The following is a 20,262-nucleotide window of genomic DNA, read 5'->3' on the forward strand; positions in this document are numbered from 1 at the left end:
CAACCCTCGTATACTGCTGGAGAGAATATAAAATGGTGTAGCCACTTTGGAAAACAATGGCAGTCCTCAAAAAATGAAATATAGAGTTATCATATGACCCAGCAATCCCACTCCTAGGTATATGCCTAAAGAGAAGTGAAAACATATGTCCACACAAAGACTTGTACATGAATGTTCATAGCCTCACTATTTATAATAGCTAGAAAGTGAGACAACCCAAATGTCCACCAACTGATGAATGGATAAACAAAATGTGGTATATCCATACAATGGAATGAATATTATTCAGCCATAAAAAGGAGTGGAGTATTGATAGATGCTACATGGATGAACCTTGAAAACATGCTAAATGAAAGAAACCAGTCACAAAAGACCACATATTATATGATTCCGTTTATATTAAATGTCCAGAATAGGCAAATCCATAGAGACAGAAAGTATATTGTTGGTTTCCTAGGGCTGGGGAGGTTGGAAGGAAAGGGAAATGGCTGCTAATGGGTACAGAGTTTCGTTACGGAGGGATGAAAATGTTCTAAAATTGATTGTGGTGATGGTTGCACAACTCTGTGAATATACTAAAAACTGTTGAATTGTACACTTTAAATGGGTGAATTATATTCAATAAAATTGTTATAAAAAATCCTAAAAATATTTTAATAAATAAAATATATTTTATATGTAGTTCTAAAGTAGTCATGCATATCAGGTGTTTAATTATACTGAAGGTACAAAAGAATTATTTCTGAGTCTTTATAATATATATTACTATTAACATTTATGTTCTTTTAATTCTTTTATTGGAATAAAACTCCCAGTGGTGAGTGAAACAGTAGTCATTCTGCCAGTAATAGTATATGGTGATATATGTTATTTATTGTACATTGCCTGTGAATATAACTAGAGCATTAACATTCTCATTTTAATAAGTGAAATTCTTAGAAGGTTAAGATGGTCGTATATACCTTTCAGAATTTTATATTTTTTAATCTCTGTAAATGAGCAGATGCCTCATTACATTACATTAGCCTAGTTGACTAATTAGATGGGATATATTCAGTATTGAGTTCAAAGAGCAAGAGATCCTTTGGAAGACTAAAGAGAATGAAAGTTGCTGCCCTCTTCCCCTCCTACTGATATTCTTTGACGTTTATTTCAGCTCTCGTTATTTTCACTGGAAAATGAACCTGTGTGTAATTCTGCTGATCCTGGTTTTCATGGTGCCTTTTTACATTGGCTATTTTATTGTGAGCAACATCCGACTGTGTGAGTATTTTAGCCTCTTGTGTCGGCACATAGATTGAGATGAGTATTCTTGGGAATTGAGGCTGTGGAGAGCTTCATTTCTACATTGCTTGCAGCAGCTACTGTTGTTTGGGGGCACCTCACACAAAGCATCTTAAAAAGGTTGGCACAAAATAAATATTGAATGAATGATTAGGTTATTTGTCCTGCCACAGCTTTATTTCTGTTTCTATTATAATGTCTCCCTTAACTCAACCCACATCTTAATTTCAGCCAAATTTCTCTTATAGTAGTAAGGAGACTTTCTCTAAAAATTGTATTGTTCCATTACTCATTTGCCAAGTGAACTAGCCAGCCAAATATTACTTATCGTGATCTCATATCTTTAAGTAGAGTAAGCCCTGTACATATATCTATTTAACCGTACAGCCTTGTCTTCTCTTTTTTAGTGCATAAACAGCGACTGCTTTTTTCCTGTCTCTTATGGTTGACTTTTATGTATTTCTTCTGGAAACTAGGAGATCCATTTCCCATTCTCAGCCCAAAACACGGTGAGTGTATATGTGATAGGGAAAGGGATGGTGTTGTTTAAAATTTTCTAGTTTTGACAAAAGATAATTTTGTAAAAACTTATGATTGTGAGAAATATAGCAAATTATTTCTTTAAAAAATTTCTGGTTTTGAAGCAAATGTTCCCTTCAGCCTAGGAAGTATCAAAGCTGGTTATAGAACAGACTTCTATCATTTTAGACCAGGAGTTTTTGACCTTAGGTTACTGAATGATCTTCAAGGGAGTAAGGGGTAGAGAAAGGCATCCTTAACTTAAATCTCCTGATAATGTATGCAGAATTATGGGAATATATTTGTATGTGTATTTGGAGGTGAGATATTCATAACCTTTTATCACGATTCTCAAAGGGGTTTGTGACACAAAAGGTAAAATAGCTACTGCTCAACTGATGATAAAGATTGTCTTTAGGGACTGTATGTATTTTGAGAAAGAGCAGTGACATAAAATACTCACAATGAGTAGATAAAGAAAAGCTTTCTAGGAAACAGTGTCTCTCCTCACACAAAAAAGTTCACTTTAAATACAAGAACAGGTCGTGGACAGAGCTCACGTGACCAGTATGGCCACACCATGCCCGAGGGGAGATGAAGACCATCACATCTATTGTACCTTCATCCATTCCTTTTTCTAAATTCTGTGGGAATATCCTGAAGAAGACAGTGAGGGGAAGAGCTAGGGAGATAGTTTCAGTTTTAGTCTTTCCTTTGTGCTCCAGTAAAGAAGCATTTTGGTTTTGTGTCTGAATGTTCAGGTGTCTAATTAACTTGACCTTCTAAGAGAAGTAAGTAGGAAGAAAAGTTTAGACAATGGCTGAGAAGCAGCCAGGCTTACACTGCCTTCTTAGAGCCTTCCCAGTACTGTCCCAACAACCAGTATGGTTTCTTGCTGTGGAGACCACAAAAAAACTGAAGACCCAATCCTTAACTATCACAACAGACTGTCTGTAAAAGTACTCCTTGTGCAGTGCCTGAACCTGGGAAGGTTGGAAGACATTCCATAGTGGGAAAGAGTAAGAGAAACTAAGAAAGCAAATGGCAGCAGTGAGATGGTCTTCTGCAAGTTACTTTATCCATCTGACTTTCCTCTTGTTAGCTAGAAAACCGGAATAATAATGACTGACCTTTCCTTCATAGAAGTGCTGAGATTAAGTACATAATATCTACAAAGTACTTTAAACCAGAAAAAGATATTTAATAAAGGGATACCCCCTTAAAAGGGATAAAAATAGAGGGGACATTTTTCCAGTGTTTTATATTTAATAATCTGTATTAATCCCTTGGATTTTTTTATGTTACTGGGTGGTAATTATGTACCCATAGTCAACAAACATTTGTTGAACACCTTCCATGTGCCAGGCAGTAAGGAAAACAAAGATCAATGAGACATGATTCCTTCCTATAAAGAGGATGCAAATTCAAGAGGTATGTGGAAAGTATAATCAACAGAATTTGGATGAGGATTTATTCATTCATTTAACAGTCCACAAATATTTATTGAGCACCTAGTTTATATTAAATGCTGGAGCTAGAACCGTGACGAAAACAAACTTGGTTTCTATCTTCCTGAAACTTACAGTCTGGCAGGAGGAACTAAACAGTAAAGCAGTAAATCTATAAATAAATAATTGCCAATTGTGATCATTGTCATCAAGGAGCAAACAGGGTGCTATGATAGAGAATAATGCAGATAAGAATATCAAATTTAATGCAAGGGTTAGAGTCAACCTTTCTGAGGAAGTGGTATTTAAGCTAAGATTTAAAGGAGAAGACCAAAAGTAGACTCCACAAGAAGGCACAAGATACACTGTGGTGTATTCACGGGTGAGTAAGAGACAGAATGGGGCCGGCCCCGTGGCTTAGCGGTTAAGTGCATGCGCTCCGCTGCTGGCGGCCCGGGTTGGGATCCCTGGCGCGCACAGACGCACCGCTTCTCCGGCCGTGCTGAGGCCACGTCCCACATACAGCAACTAGAAGGATGTGCAGCTATGACATACAACTATCTACTGGGGCCTTGGGGGAAAAAATAAATAAATAAAATTAAAAAAAAAAAAAAGAGACAGAATGGAGACTAGTGGTGTAGGTTTTTTATTTTTGTGAGTAGATAGTTGATGATGTCATTTTCTAAGATAGGTAATGCAGAAGAAGGAACATCATTTGACCTTGGGGTATGTTGGATTTGAGTTGCCTATGCACATTCAAGTGATGTTCAGTAGGCAATTGGATACACAAGTCAGGAACTTAGGAGAAAGGTATGGATTTATCAGTCCTCATGGAGATAATGCCAGGAATCTAAAAAATTAGACATCATCAGCTAAATGCTATTAGATGAAGCTGGGGAAATGGCAGGAGAAGTATGTATAGACTGACATGAAAGAGAGAATTCTGCACCATGTAAAGCAAAAAAAGACCAAGAAAAAGTAACTAGAGAGGTGAAAGGGAACACCGAGGGAAATGGTATAAAAGCCAAGAAAGGAAAATAATTTTAAATAGGAATGATTCAATGTCATAAAAGATCAAATGAAACAAGGATTGGAAAATGTCTTTGAATTTTGCAACCAGAAGAAAATTCACAGCCATATTATAGAAATAGGTAAGAGTCCAGGCTCTGGAGTTGGATTGCTTGGGTTTGAATCCTGACTCTGCCACTTATTAGCTGTGTGACCTTGACTGAGTTGCTTAACCTCTCTATGCCTCCATTTCCTCATCTGTAAAAATGAGGTTTTCAATAATATCTACCTCATAGGGTTGTCCTGAGAATTAAAGGAATTAATACATGTAGAATGCTTAGAACAGTATCTGGTACATAACAGATGCTTGATGAATGTTATCTGTTATATTGCCATTACGATTATTAGTGAGAGCAGTTTCATTCAGTGTAGAAGAATAGAATGAAAACTGAATTGCAGCCAGTTGAGGAATAGATGGAGGTGAGGAAAAGGTGACAGTAACTATAAACTTCTTTCAAGAAGCTTGGCTATTAAGGGGGAAATAGAGAGGATTGGTAACTAGTGGTAAATTCAAGGCCAAGGACAGACTTTTTCTTAGGAAAGAGACTTGAAACTGAAGGGAAAGACCCAGCAAAGAAGGAAACATTGAAGATACAAGAGAGAGGACAAGATTCTGGAGGAGGTGGAAAGGGAATATAATCAAAAGCACAAGTAGAGAAGTCTTAGCTTTGGGCACCATCTTGTTCTGAGGGGGGCAAGTTGGGAGGATGATTGCAGATGTAAATATCTATAGTAGAGTAGTGGAGGTAGTTTATGTCTAATAACTTATTGCTTATACAATAAGGACATTGGCTAAGGAGAACATGGATTGGAAAAGGATTAAAGAGTATCTGCTGAGAGGAGAGGGGAGAGATGGCTGACCAAGGGCAAGAAAAAGATGCCTCGGTAGTGTTGTGAGCTCTATTAAGACTGGAGACCATAAATCTTTAATGGCACCAATATCAGTGTGCATTCTAGCAATTTTAGGTAGCTCAGGCATGTGCTCAGGGAAGGCAGAGTGTTAGGTTGATCCAGAGTTGGGAGTTTGCAGGATCAGTGCTTCAGAAGGAGGAGAGCAGGGACCTGAGAGTCCTGGTGAGAGGAGTTGAGTCATCAAGCCTGGAGTCTAGGCTCAGTGAAGAAGGCAATGGAAGGTAAGGGATGCAAAAGACTAGAGACAAGAAGTCGCAATGAGCTCTGAAAAGGTGTAGTGGACATAAAGGAGCAAGAGGACTTGAATATTGGAATTTTCGGTTTCAAAGCTAACAGACTTCCTGAATGGCAGTTCTGGCGTTTGACCGTAGGAGTGGATAGCTAAAGTGGATTCTATTTTTTCCTGTGATGCGGGACTTCCTGAATTATTCTTCAGCGTTGCTTTCTCTCATTTTCCAAAATACACCAACAGCAGCATTTATTTTGACTGCTGAGTTGATTTTCAGCATTCTTAAATAATAGGAAACAGTTGATGATTAGAATACAACTGATGATCTAAAACTCATGTTTTTGCCTTTGAATTACTCATTCATCTGTAAATTCAGCCCATTTATTAGATGCATTTTGTGTTTATTGGTGTCAAAAATAAATAAGACATAAGCTAAAGAGCTTGTGACCTGATGGGGAAATATATACATCAAAGGTAACTATAGTACAAAGTGTTACCTGCTCTTTATACTTTTCCAGCAGATTTACTTTTCTAATTTTTTTTCTTGCCAAAGCTTTTACTAAAAGTACTTTGCTGTGTTAGAGTTTACACTACCCAGAGTAAACAGTCAATAGTGTTGTTTACAATTATTGTTATTATTATTTTACTATTACCATCACCCAATAATAGAGATGATTCTAGAAGTATATGGGATAGGAGGAAAATCAATAGATTTTCTATATTTATTATAGAAAATCTATATATTCATAATTAAAATCTGGCTTATGTAACTTCGGTATATGTAATAGCTGATGTTTTCAGCGATATTTCCTTTTATAGTGCAGAGGAAAGCCATTTTATCTAAATCATGTGACATTAATGTGCTTTGATATTTTTAGGGATCTTGTCCATAGAGCAGCTCATCAGCCGGGTAGGTGTGATTGGGGTGACTCTCATGGCTCTACTTTCTGGATTTGGTGCTGTCAACTGCCCATATACGTACATGTCCTACTTCCTCAGGTAATAAGCACTCTTTTCTTTTTTTGCTGTTACTTCTTGAATATGTATGTCATATCATGCCACCATCATTACTACTTAAATATTAGTTCTACGATACTGCCTTTTTATTCTTTTGTTGTTGTTGTCGTTACACAAATCTTTATTTCAATTTGTTTCAAGATACATATATATGTGTATAAGTATGTATGTATTCAGCCAGCTTTGGTGGCTGCCTTCTTATTCTTTTTTTCTCTTCCCTTATGGGCATTGATCTAGGAGTCTTTTTAAATGTCTTATCACTTATATTGCTTTCCCTTATTATTTGTCCTACATTCATTTAATTTTAGAATGGCAATTTCGGTCTGACCCTTTCCACCTCCTCCTCACCCCCACTTTTTATTTATTTATTTATTTATTTATTTATTTATTTATTTATTTATTTAATTTATTTATTTATTTATTTATGGTAAGGAAGATTAGCCCTGAGCTAACATCTACTGCCACTCCTCCTCTTTTTGCTGTGGAAGACTGGCCCTGAGCTAACATCTGTGCCCATCTTCCTCCATTTTATATGTGGGATGCCTGCCACAGCATGGCTTGATAAGATGCGTGTAGGTCTGTGCCTGGAATCCAAACCTGCGTACCCCAGGGTGCTGAAGTAGAGTGCACAAACTCAACCACTACGCCACCAGGCTGGCCCCTCACCCCCACTTTTTAAAGGCACATTTCTAGTGGACGGCAATGTGAACTAATCCCAACTTCAGGAAATCAGTTTCTCCCAAAAGTGGAATAGTAGAAGACAATGCCAAGTTAAAAGTGTGCTTACACATACATCATAAATGTCACTGGGTCAAAGCTAAGAAAGACTATATGAGAGCTAGTTACCTTCCACTGCCCTGAGACCCCAGAAGTATTAGCTATAAAAAATGACAGCAAAAGCATTTTTGCTTATTATAGTCATTTTAATATTCTCTTGAAAAAGATAAGTCCTTGAATTACTAGGTAACAATTGAGGTTTATGTATTTCTCCACCTGCCTTGTATTATGCCCAAGGATTGGACCCCAAAACGTTGCTAACAGTTTGTGCTTATAGGAATGTGACTGACACAGATATTCTAGCCCTGGAACGGCGACTCCTCCAAACCATGGATATGATCATAAGCAAAAAGAAAAGGTAAGATGCCAACACATTAAAAAAGTTGTACTGTTAGGATTTCTCACCAAGAAAATTTGACTATGAATTGGTGCACACAGGAATTTCATCTTATTCATTTTTATTATAAGTTAAGGTACCATCAACAACTTAGTGTCTAGTCTTGTGTGAAAGAAAATTTTCAAGTTCAACCTTATTTCCTGACTCTAGATAAATTCTCTTTAAATTGTTAGAATAACTTTTATATTTGAAAGTATTCTACATTGGATATTTTAAAACTCTATTGTTCAGTATTTTTTGTTGTGTGTGAGGAAGATCAGCCCTGAGCTAACATCCATGCCAATCGTCCTCTTTTTTTTTTGCTGAGGAAGACTGGCCCTGGGCTAACATCTGAGCCCATCTTCCTCCACTTTATATGGGATGCCACCACAGCATGGCCTGACAAGCGGTGCATCGGTGCGTGCCCAGGATCCGAACCCAGGCCACCAGCAGCAGAGCGTGCGCACTTAACCGCTATGCCACGGGACCGGCCCCTGTTCTGCATTTTTACAAACTTTTCATGCCTAATTTCAATCTTTTCAACTTCCTTTTCTCCAGCTACTTTAAAAATCCTTCAAGTCTTCTAGCTATTGTTGTTGTATTTATTATTGAAAAAGTCCTTTTAAATGTATGTTTTCAAAGTAGTATTTCTAGAAATCTATATCACAGTGGGTAAAAGCATAGGCTCTAGACTCAGACTGTCTGAATTTGAATCCTTTGCCTGCACCTCCCAGTGTGACCTTGAGCAAGTTACTTTACCTCGTTATGTCTTGGTTTTCTCATCTGTAAAATGGAAATAATAATAATAATGAGTTGACATGTAGAGCTTTTAGAACAGTGAACCATACATAGCTACGGTAACCATACCATAACCATAACCATACATAGCTATTGAACTTATTAATAATCTCTGCAGGACAGTCATTTGGTGTTAATGCTTTACCTTCATTTAGTCATTCATATGTTCATTCACTTAATAGTTACAGAAAGAGTAGTTTATGCTAGGCACTGTACTAAATGCTGAACAGTACATAGAGATAGAATGATGAACAAGGTAATCAATTTCTACCTTCATGAAGATTATTAATCTACTGTCTTTATTAAAGTTATTATTACCTATATAAAAATGATGACAGAGGTTTTAAATTGCGTGTTTTTGCATTTCATGTTTTTTTCTTTAACACTTTTCTATAGTAAGACCCATAGTCAAGTCCAAGAAGGCCTAATGTAAGAGATAACAATAGACATTAAAATGATAAAGAGGCCCAGATTCACCAGCTAATTATTTGTCTTCATTTTTATACATCTTTACTAGGGTACGGGAAGCAGATACACACATGTATACATTTATTTACTTTTATATTTTTTGTTTACATTCTTTCTATACAGTTTATTTTACATAAATGAATATGAATGCATATTTTAAAATATAACAATAAGAGCAACATTATTCAATATGGAAAGATACTTATATATAGGAATCATGCTATTTTGATTCCTAAGATCATTCTCCCTTTTACTGTATTTCTTTTATTCATATAGAGAGATGAATATAAAGTCATGACCCGTGTCAAGTGTGGATGTACACTTTTAAGCCCTTTCCTCACTAGTCATGGTTAGGAATTGGCTCTGATCTATACATGTACCCTATAGATCTTGTCTAGTCAGGATCTAGGATAGTTTGTGGTCTTGCAGTAGGTCATATTAGTTGGACTGGCTCTCAGAAGAATCTGCCTCCCAACTTGACCTAATTATCACAGTTCTTTACCCAGTGGAGCTAACAGGGCAGATAGACAGCTAACATGACAACACTGGGGCTCTTGAGATTCATACAATGCCCTTGCTGTTTACCAATATAGAAAAACTTTTTTCACAAACACTCATAGCTGGGGAGGAGTAATGACCAGAAAACCATCTTTTGATTCAACAGCAGAGGGCCATAATGAGATTACGTACAAGAAAAGTAACACCTGTTATGTACAAAAAAGTTAGTGGTTGAAAATGGGGGCAGGAAAGAGGCACACTGTCTACTCACTTGGAACACTGAATAGAAGATGAGGTTTATAGTATTTGGAAAATGTTCATCAAAAACCTAGTTTGGATGGTATGAACATGCTGGTTTAGTGATCAAAGCCTTTTAGCTTTTTTCAGGTTGAGAGAATTAAGTGACCTGTTATTTTGTTTTATTTTTCTGTTGACTTAGATATTAAAACTTTTGTTATGGTAATCTGTGATATAGCTGAAATATAATCTCTGTTCACAAACAATATTAGTATAATTTTGAAATTGTGGTTTTGTGGAAGATAGAAAATATAGCTATGCAACTACCCCATGGTATAATGAAAAGATATTGAACTAGACTTTACAATAAACTTGTTAAGTGATCTTGAGCAAATACTAGACTGTCTCAGTTTCCTTGTTTGTAAAATGACATGGTTGACTAAAGGGTCTCTAGGATCCCTTTCAACCCACAAATTCTGAATATATAATTTTTTACACAGCTTGTGACATACAAAAAGAAAACTAGAGTATTATAATGTGTAAAAGTTAAATGCAAGCTATTACTATGAAGAAAAAATCTTAACCTCTACCCATAAGTTAGATTTTGTTAGGCTCTCTTTTGAAAATTCGTAGGGATAGGGAAAAAATACATTTCCTAGTGAAATTTCAGTCACAGTTGTTCTCAAACCATAGTAGAGGAAACTTCCAGGAATGGCACTGTGACGAGTTCAAGTAATTCCTTCTACAGAAAATCATAAAAACTGGAAAAATTATTAAAATAAATATTCAAAGGCACTGGAAAATGAACAGAGACAGGTAGAAATTTGAGAAGAATATCAGGTAACTGCATGTTTGTGGCTTTCTTGCCTGAGGGTGCTCTTCAACCACTGCCCACCCTCCTAGCACCCACTCAAGTGTACAGATGGATAGAGTTCAAATCAGCAGAGTAACTGGAAATTTAAAGGGAAAATTTTGGAAGCAAGAGAGATACAGAAGGACTGAGAACTAGAATCTAAGTATGAACTCTGTCCAAATCCCTGCCTCATTGCTAAACTATGCATGTACAGAGGAAATACTAGAGCGCCTGAGAAAAAGTAGGCAGAAACCAGAAGGGGATCTACCCTTGAAAGACAGAATTGCCTCTTAATGAGATTTGCAAGTTTGTCGTGCCTTTGATTGAGTGCACTGCCTGAACTGTTTGTAAGTTAGGCACATAGCTTGGATGACAGAAAGTGAAATTCTTACTGGCTTGAGGTGTCAGAAGCTAGAACTCTGGCAAAGCAGAGTGGCAGGACTGGCAAAACAATTAGAAATTTAGGAGAGATCCCCAGAAACAAAGGGACCACAGAGAGGGTAAGCCCTAAAATTGGACTATAAAATCTGTCCAGATTCTTTATTGCACACTAACCTGCTCTGGGGAGACCACCAGAGCGTTAGACTAAAAAAAGGGCAGCTGGAAGCTGAAAAACTGAGTAGAGACATTAGTTGCTGTACACAGTAGGTATGACGGTTTCACAGTTTGAGTTCTGGTAAGTTAACTGCTTACTGAAACAAAAAAAAACAACAATCCTCAGAAAAGTAAAACAGATTCCAAAGTCACTACAACATATCTACAATGCTAAGTTTTCAACCAAAGCTTACTAGACATACAAAGAAACAGGACCATGTGACCCATATTCAAGATACAAAGCAGTCAATAGACACCTAACTTCAAGTGGGCACACATAATACATTTAGCAAACAGACTTGAAAGCAGCTATTAGCCATATGTTCAGAGAAATGAAAGAAAGCATAATATTAGTGAACAGATAAGGAATCCCAAAAGAGAAATGGAAACTATATTTAAAAAAGGAAACAAAAGGAAATTCGAAAGCTGAAAACTGTAATAACTGAAATGAAAATTTTACTAGGTGGGCTTAGCAAAATTGAGATGGCAGAAGAAAGAATCAGTGAACTTGAAGATAGATCAATAGAAATTATTCAGTCTGAAGAATAGAGAGATAAAAGATTCGAAGAGAAATGAACAAAATCTTGGTTTGAAACAATATCAAGCAGTCTAAAATACTTGTAGTTGGAGCCCTAGAAGAGAGAGAAAGGGGCAAAAAAAGTATTTGAAGAAATAATGGCCAAAAACTTCTCAAATTTACATTAATTTACAGATCCAAGAGGCTTAAAAAATCCCAAGTAGGATAAACACAAAACTACATTTAGGTTCATATAGTCAAACTTCTAAAAGACAAAGAGAAAGAGAAAATCTTGAAAGCAGCAAGAAAAAAATGATACATACAGGGGAACAGTGAAAAATGTAACGGTAGTTTAGCAAGGTTGCAGAATGTAAAATAAACATACAAAAATTAATTATATTTCTATTACCACTAATCAAAAATACAGTATCAATTACAATCACTCAAAAACATGAACTAGTTAGGTGTGAGTCTAACAAAATGTACAGGACTTATGTGCTGAAAACTATAAAATGCTGATGAAAGAAATCAAAAATCTAAATAGACATACCGTGTTTATAGATTGGAAGACTCAACATAGTAAAGATGTTAATTCTCCCCACATTCATATACAGGTTTAATGTAATTCATTTCAAAATCCCAGCAAAGTTTTTTGTAGATATACACAAAATTATTCTAAAATTTATATGGAAAGGCAGAAGTACTCACATAGCTAAAACAATTTTGAAAAAGAATAAAATGGAAAGAATCAGTCTGATTTCAAAATTGATTATACAACTATAATAAGACCATGTGGTATTGGCAGAGGTATAGACACATAGATTAATGGAACAGAATAGAGAACTGAGAAATAGACCAACACAAATATGCCCAACTAATTTTTTACAAATATGCAAAAGCAATTCAGTGGAGGAAGGATAGCTTTTTCAACAAATGATGCTGGAGCAGTTGGACATCCATAGATTAAAAAAAATGAATCTCAATCTAAGTCTCACACCTTGTACAAAAATTAACTCGAAATGTAAAGTGTAAAACTTAGGGAAAAAAAATTGGAGAAAATCTTTGGGACCTAGGGCTAGGCAAAGAGTGCTTAGACTTGACACCAGAAGTACAATCCGTAAAAGGAAAAATTGGTAAGTTGGACTTCATCAAAACTAAAAATTTTTGCTCTATAAAAGACCCTGCAAAGAAGATGAAAAGACAAGTTACAGACTGGGAGAAAATATTTGCAAACCACATATCTGAGAAAGAACTAGTATCTAAAATAGATAAAAAGACTTTCAAAACTTAGAGGGGAAAAAAAAACCAAACAGTCCAGTTAGAAAATGGGCAAAAGACATGCACAGATAAATCGTTGTAGAGGATATACAGATGGTAATTAAGCACATGAAAAGATGTTTAACATCATTAGCCATTAGAGAAATGCAATTAAAAACACGCCATATCACTATACACCTGTTAGAATGGCTAAAATAAAAATTAGTGACAACACCAGATGCTGGTAAGGATGTAGAGAAACTGGATTACTCATACGTTGCTGGTTAGCATGTAGAATAGCATAGAAACTCAAGAACACAGTTTAGCAGTTTCTGAAAAACTAAACATGCAACTACCACACAACACATCAATTGCACTCCTGGGCATTTATCCCAGAGAAATGAAGACTTATGTTCACACAAAAACTTGTACATTAATGTTTATAGCAGTTTTATTCATAGTAGCCAAAATGGAAACAACCCAGGTATCTTCAATGGATAAATGGTTAAACTAAGTATGGTACATCCATACTACAGAATACTACTGAGTAAAAGAAAGGAATGAACTAGTGATAGATGCAGCAACCTGGATGAATCTCCAGAAAATTATGCTGAGTGCAAAAAGCCAATCTGCAAAGGTTACATACTGTATGATTCTATTTATATAACATTTTTGAAATGACAAAATAGAAATGGAAAACATATTCATGGTTGCCAGGGGTTAAAGAGGGGTTGGAGGTGGGAGGAGGGAAGTGGGCTGTATAAGGGCAACATGAGTGATCCTTGTTGTGATGGAAATGTTCTGTATCTTGACTGTATCAGTGACAATACCCTGGTTGTGATATTGTACTATAAGTTTGCAAGATGTTTCCATTGGGGAAAGCTGGGTAAAGGGTATATGGAATCTCTCTGTATTTTTTTACAATCACATGTGAATCTACAGTTATCTCAGAATAAAATGTTTAATTTGAAAAAAAAAGAAATTGCTGACTTCCCACCAGAAACAATGGAGACTAGAAAAGAGTAGAATGGCTTATTTAAACCATAGTAGACATTTTTCAGCCCCTTGCTTGCAAACTACCACCAAACTTCAGCCAAGTGCATATGTTTTTCCAGATTGTGGATTTTTAAATGGCATTCAGCTAATAATGAATAGCTAATTTCTTGTTCTGGACCACCCTTATTATAAAGAGGCAATAGTGATGATGATCATGTGGTGATGATAGTGAAGAAAAGTTCAAGATAAAAGTCATCTACTTCTCCAGTAACTCGTATTTTCTTTATTCCTTTCCACCACATCTCAGGAAGTTTAATATTGTTACCTTTTCTCTTTAAAATATATGAATATTTATTTTTCTTCTGCAACTTATTTGATAAGAGCAAAATTGGTTTAGAGTTAATTGATAAAATTGAAAGTGAAAGTGATGTTTAAAACAAGGCCATGCTTGTCTGTGTGCGGCCAGCTTTCAATTCTAGTGACTATACCTCTGCCTGTTATGGGGCCACAATACAGTGTCAGTCACCTTTACGTATTCAACCAATTCCACTCCACAGCCAGTCATTGTGTTTGTTGTATTGTAGACTTTGGAACTAAGAACAATAGAAATGGGCTTCTGTGCTCTCCCCCTACTGCCTCTCCTTTAACGCAGCATGGTAAGCTGAAGTGAACTTTTAAATGAGTGGGATAGAACCTCTTCTTTCTTCATGTACTTGTTCCAGCTTTCCCAACTATGAAAATAGGAAAGCTAAGGGTTGTAAGTCTTGCCAAATCAAAGTGTCCCAAGGTCTGAGCCTCTTCTTGGTTGTGGATTACATCTTCCAAAAATGCTGAGTTACAGTGAATGTGTATAGTTAAGGGAAGAGACAGAAAGAACTAAAACTTGGAGCTATATTCCGTTCATTCAGTATCCAGGCAAAGGTCATTTTGAGGAGGAAACAGTTAAGTCAACATGGCCAGCACACCTAATATTCTTAATTGATAATATCATTTTAGCCAATGGCTTAAAGAATTTAGCCCACAGAAATACCATCTGGTGTTTGGTACTATTGGTACCATTTACATTAGTCCCAACCGTAAATGCTAATGCTGCTTCTTCCTCCTTACCACTTCTATCCTTGTCACCCAAAAATATCCACCTTGAGTTAAATTTTTCTTTAGTCCTATTACTTTGTTTTTATTAGACTCATCCTGGTTTATTTTAAGCCTGTAGGCTTTGGCCCATTATTCTTTTCAAGTAACCATTTATGTACAAATGATCTTATTTTTCCTCACAAGGACCCTGTTCTTAATACCTCTGTGGTGGGCTGGAACATGCCAGCAGCTGCCACTGAAGTGGTGGGTCCTCCGTAGACTGAGAAGACAATAGGAAGGAATAGTAAGTTTCCTGTTGATTTATTCAGTAGTGGGGGGTAGGGAATTGGAGTTAGAAGGAGAATGATATTTTAGAAGAGCCAGGTTTATGTGATTTTGCTGTTTTGCTTTTCTTTTCTTTTGTCTGCTTTTGAAAAGGAAGGAGAGAAACATGTATTGAGTTCCTACTCTGTGCCTATTCCTTTAGCTAGGTGTATTAGCTATTATTTTATTTTGTCCTTAAATGATAATGGTAATGATTATTAATATTTATATAGCACTTTGTAGTTCACAGCTTGAGTTCTTATGTATTATTTCATTGATCTTCACAACCAACCAGAGATGAGGAAATGAAAACTCTAAGGTCTCACAGCTTCTGAGTGGCAGAGCGTATCCTCAGATTTATTGCCTACTCCAAATCCTGTGCTCCTTCACCTAAGCCACATTGCATTGCTTCTGGGAGTGTGTACTTTCCCCTCAGTTGTAAGTAGTGGAAAAGTAGGACTCCAGAATTTACATCCTTCCCTGAACAGCTCAGCAAATGAAAGGGGCAGTTATGAGACTGGAAAGTGGATGAAGATGAACTATAAGGATCCATGTTTCCTTGCTGAGGTTTTATATTTTCTTTTATTTCAGGATGGCAATGACACGAAGAACTATGTTCCAGAAGGGAGAGGTGCATAACAGACCATCAGGATTCTGGGGAATGATAAAGAGTGTTACCACTTCAGCACCAGGAAGTGAAAGTATCCTTTATTCCTCTGCTTGATTCTTTTTCTCAACTCTGGACTAAGGGCAGAAGAATAAAGTAGTATTGGGATAGTCACTTCTAAGGTACCTGACTGTATCAGAATGCAGCTGGCCAGGGCAAGGCTTAGGAAATATAGTATGCAGACTCATCTTTCCAACACCCATGGAAGGTCATAAAATCATAAAACCATTGTCTTTGAGCTGAAGGGGTCCTAACAAGTCAGTCTTTCCATTTTACAGATGAGAAAATAGACCCAGAGAAGTTAAGTCACACAGTGGTTTGTGGCAAAGATAGGACCAGAACTGTGGTCTCCACTTAGTTCTTTCCACTACACTATTATATTTCCCAACTCTGAAAAACCATCACAAAACATAATGGCTCTCTAAAATGGATGGTTTGTATATGCGATGGAAAGGGCCCATTTCTAAAGAAATCGGTATTCCTAAACAAATTGTAAGCACCTCTGTATCTCCAGTGACTCTTTGGTTTAAAGAATCAAAGAATTTGGGTTAATGGATTGTTCCTGGCCCAGCTGGTTGCAGTGTTCAACTAATTCCCAAATTGAGTAACCAAATCTCTTTATGGTTACCAGGGCTATAAAGTCAAAACTTTGGGGGACAAGGAGTGAGAGAGCATTTTCCTGCTTCCTTCTCTGGCCTGAGGAGGTACAAATTCCCTTTTGCTTCAATTGGAGGAAAAGGATGTAATCTATTCTTGCTATAAATTATGACATACCTGTCTAGTGTCAAATGTGGGTAAGAATTAGACCATGGGAGAGGAAAGAAAGGTAGGATGACCATGGGAGAGGGAAAAAAAAGGATTACTTTAGATTCATTTAGTCAAGAAACATTTATTTCACATCTTCTATTTCCAGGCAGAGTGCTAAGTGATAAAGCAATGAAGAGTATAGCCTCTCTCCTCATGGAATTTACCATCTAATCATGGGAGAGGCAGACATGTAACAAGTTAAACCCTGCTGTTTGGTGGCCCAGACCATGCCAGTAGCAGCCAGTACTGAGGAAGGAACTGAAGGGCTTATTTGGGTAACAGCGGAAAAAAATCACAGAGAGGAGGGAGGATTTGGATTAAAGTCAATGCTTCTGTTTTAGAAGGGGCTATCTTGACTGTTTTTATTACTTAAAAATCCATAAAAGCCAAAGTTTAGGTTTAAGCTATCTTAGTGACACTAAGTCAAATCAACAGAAGTATCAGGATTATTTAACCTCTCTGAGCCCCTGTTTCCTAAATGGAGAGAATAATAACACGACCTCACTGAGTTTTCGAGAAGCTGCATAGCGTAATGGAAAGAGCAGGCCTTGGAGTAAGGCAGATCTGACTTTGCATCCACGCCTATTAGCTGTGTGACTTGGAGCAAGTTATTTAACTCTCTGAGCTTTACTTTCCTTATCTGCAAAATGGTAATAATACCTATCTTGTGGAATTGTTGTGAGAATAATAGAAGATAATGTCTGTAAAGAACTGAAGAAGGTAATGTCTATAAATCTCAGCCTGTATTAGAACTCAGTAAATATTAGTTCCCTTTCCTAACACTGCCTTTATTCAGATAATGTAGAAGAAAGCTATGCTATGTTATAGGAGTTTTTCTTACTATGTAACCATTTGAGATCTCAAAGATTACATTTGGCCTAATCTAACTAGATAAATAAAGCAAAAAATAAACAAAACCATCTGTTTGAGCCACTTGAGCTAGGGAGAAACTGTGTGGCAGGTGTTTGGTGGTGAAGCTTTTGGTGGAGAAGCTTTCACACTCCTGTGTCAGAGGTTGGGAAAATTGCTCTGAAGTAGTACTGCTGGCTAGGAAAGAGGAAATTGAAAATATAGGCAGTTCCTAGGATCCACTATAGGAGAAACCAAAAGCATATGCTTTCTGCATAGCTATTTCTTGAAACTTCTATGTGATTTAAACCTTGATGCCCATTTTGTGCCAGATCTTACTCTTATTCAACAGGAAGTGGATGCTTTGGAAGAACTAAGCAGGCAGCTTTTTCTGGAAACAGCTGATCTATATGCTACCAAGGTACAGAGCAAGGAAACTGAAGTGTGGTTTTTACCAATATGACTGAAGAGAGAACAGAACTAAATAGCTTTTTAGTGTCCTCTGGCCAAGCAGTGCAAGAGACTCCTTGTAGCTTCAATATCAGCCATGAAGCATTAGGAGTCTGCACTCTTCATGACATTGCTCCTATCACTAGCAAAATGCTTAATGGAAGACTCTAGATAATAGAAATTGGTGGGATAGTCAGAAGAGGCTTTTTAACATCTGGGAAGATGGCGTACACCGCTTCCTACTGATCCAGGATCAAGGTGGTAACTCCTCTTTTTATTCCCTTACAAGTTAGTAATATTGCAAGAGCAATAAATACCTATCTGCCATGGTCTAGCCCTATTTTAAAAGATCCGCGGGGCCAGCCCAGTGACGCAAGGGGTTAGGTGTGTGCACTCCGTTCGGCGGCACAGGGTTCCCAGGTTCGGATCCCAGACGTGCACCAACGCACCGCCTGTCAAGCCATGCTGTAACAGTGTCCCATATAAAGTAGAGGAAGATGGGCATGGATGTTGGCTCAGGGCCAATCTTCCTCAGCGAAAAAAAAAAGAGGAGGATTGGCATCAGATGTTAGCTCAGGGCTGATCTTCCTCACACACAAAAAAAAGATCCAGATGAAGAAGTTACCTAGGGTTACCAGAAGTAACTTTCCTATTTACACCTAAAATTCAATATAATTTAAATATGCAAAATTTATTAGTTAAGATTGCAAACTGTTTTAATCCTTTTTGAGGATAACTTCACAGGGGTAGCCAGGTAGGATAGAGGTTAACACAGGCTTTGGAGACAGATAGACTTGAGCCTAACCTCCCCTACTCATGAGCTGGGTGACCTTGGGCAAGTTATTTAACCTCAATTTTCTCATCTGTAAAATTAAGATAATAGAACATATCTCATAAGAATTGTTAGGAAGATTAAAGTAGATAATTTGTGTAAGGTGTTTATTCCAGCTTCTGGCTTAAAGTAAGCATTCAATAAGTGTTGCCCACTATTACTATTATTTTAATATTATTATTACCATGTGTGGTTTTTTGACTGAGCCTGAACGGTGATTCTTAGAGGCAGGAATATTTTTTTTGAATGTAAATTTACATTTTGCTGAGACTAAACATGTTTTGTGTTTGTTTTCCCTCAGGAGAGAATAGAATACTCCAAAACTTTCAAGGGGAAATACTTTAATTTTCTGGGTTACTTTTTCTCTATTTACTGTGTTTGGAAAATTTTCATGGTAAGTGTATTATTTTTAACTGTCAGAGTTTAGGTGGTTTTACCTGTTAATGGCAGAGAGAGAAGAGTGGGTTTGATTGAGGCATTGAACTAAATTCCAAATCCAATTGAGTCAATAGAGAATGTGATCTTACACATCTCTGAGCCTCACTCTTTTTCCCCTCTCCTTTTGAGGTCTCCTAGGAAAGGGAGGTTGCATTTTTCTTCTGTCAGAAATCATTAATAAGGTCTTAGATTATGAAATATATGAAGTGAATATAAAAGTTTCTTATTTTATACTCTGCCTTCCATATTACTCATGAGTGTATGACTGTATGTAACTTCAACACCTACCTTCAGCTCAGAACAGAAGCAACCTGCCCTTTTTAATAGTCTGCATATGCTTAAAAAATTAAGTCCAAAGTAAGTTCTAAAATGTATTTCTATAGATAAATTCATCTTCTGTGCTTATAGCTTTATCTTTTTGTTGCTCTCCCTCAATGTCCTATTCTTTATGTGCATTTTATGTACATTATTCATCTTGTGACTCATCTGTAGGTATTAATGGATTTCAGTGTGATTATAGAAAAGGCTGATTTGACTTTCTGCTTTGGTGACTTGCCTACTGGGACTGTGTTTGCACAAAGAGGAGCTTTGTCAGCTTGTTAGTTAATTTTGATCAGTGTAGATGAATGGAGGGTTCTGAGTTAACAGATCTAATGTTATAATAAATTGATGTCAGTATCCATTCAGATGACATGTTTAAATCTGGATTCATTCAGTGGGAGAGGATGAATAAAGATAGCGTGTTCAATTAGCTAAGCTACTAAAAGGTTTTTCCTAAGATGCAGCTTTTAGGGGAGCATATCATTTTTAAACAGATTTAAAATTTGTTGTTAAAATTTAAATTTAAAATTTAAACAAATTAAAAAATTTTTTAAATTATATCTCTTTATTGAGGTATAATTAACATTCAGTAAACCGCACATATTTAAAGTGTATAGTTTGGTAAGTTTTGACATATGTATACACCTGTGTT

At 36.6% G+C, this 20,262-nt stretch overlaps 1 protein-coding gene across 1 annotated transcript in view; it reads left to right on the plus strand.

Annotated features, from left to right (window-relative positions):
- The window catches only part of GPR89A (G protein-coupled receptor 89A), a 42,193-nt gene that overhangs the window by 12,417 nt on the left and 9,514 nt on the right, over positions 1-20,262 (plus strand). The window contains exons 4-10 of the mRNA XM_058538975.1: positions 1,157-1,263; positions 1,692-1,793; positions 6,339-6,459; positions 7,532-7,612; positions 15,838-15,947; positions 17,902-17,990; positions 19,153-19,245. Of these exons, the coding sequence (XP_058394958.1) occupies positions 1,157-1,263; positions 1,692-1,793; positions 6,339-6,459; positions 7,532-7,612; positions 15,838-15,947; positions 17,902-17,990; positions 19,153-19,245 (703 nt within the window). The remainder of the gene's footprint in view (positions 1-1,156; positions 1,264-1,691; positions 1,794-6,338; positions 6,460-7,531; positions 7,613-15,837; positions 15,948-17,901; positions 17,991-19,152; positions 19,246-20,262) is intronic.

The sequence above is a fragment of the Diceros bicornis genome, chromosome 4 (assembly GCF_020826845.1).
Source record: "Diceros bicornis minor isolate mBicDic1 chromosome 4, mDicBic1.mat.cur, whole genome shotgun sequence".
NCBI classification, from domain to species: domain Eukaryota; kingdom Metazoa; phylum Chordata; class Mammalia; order Perissodactyla; family Rhinocerotidae; genus Diceros; species Diceros bicornis.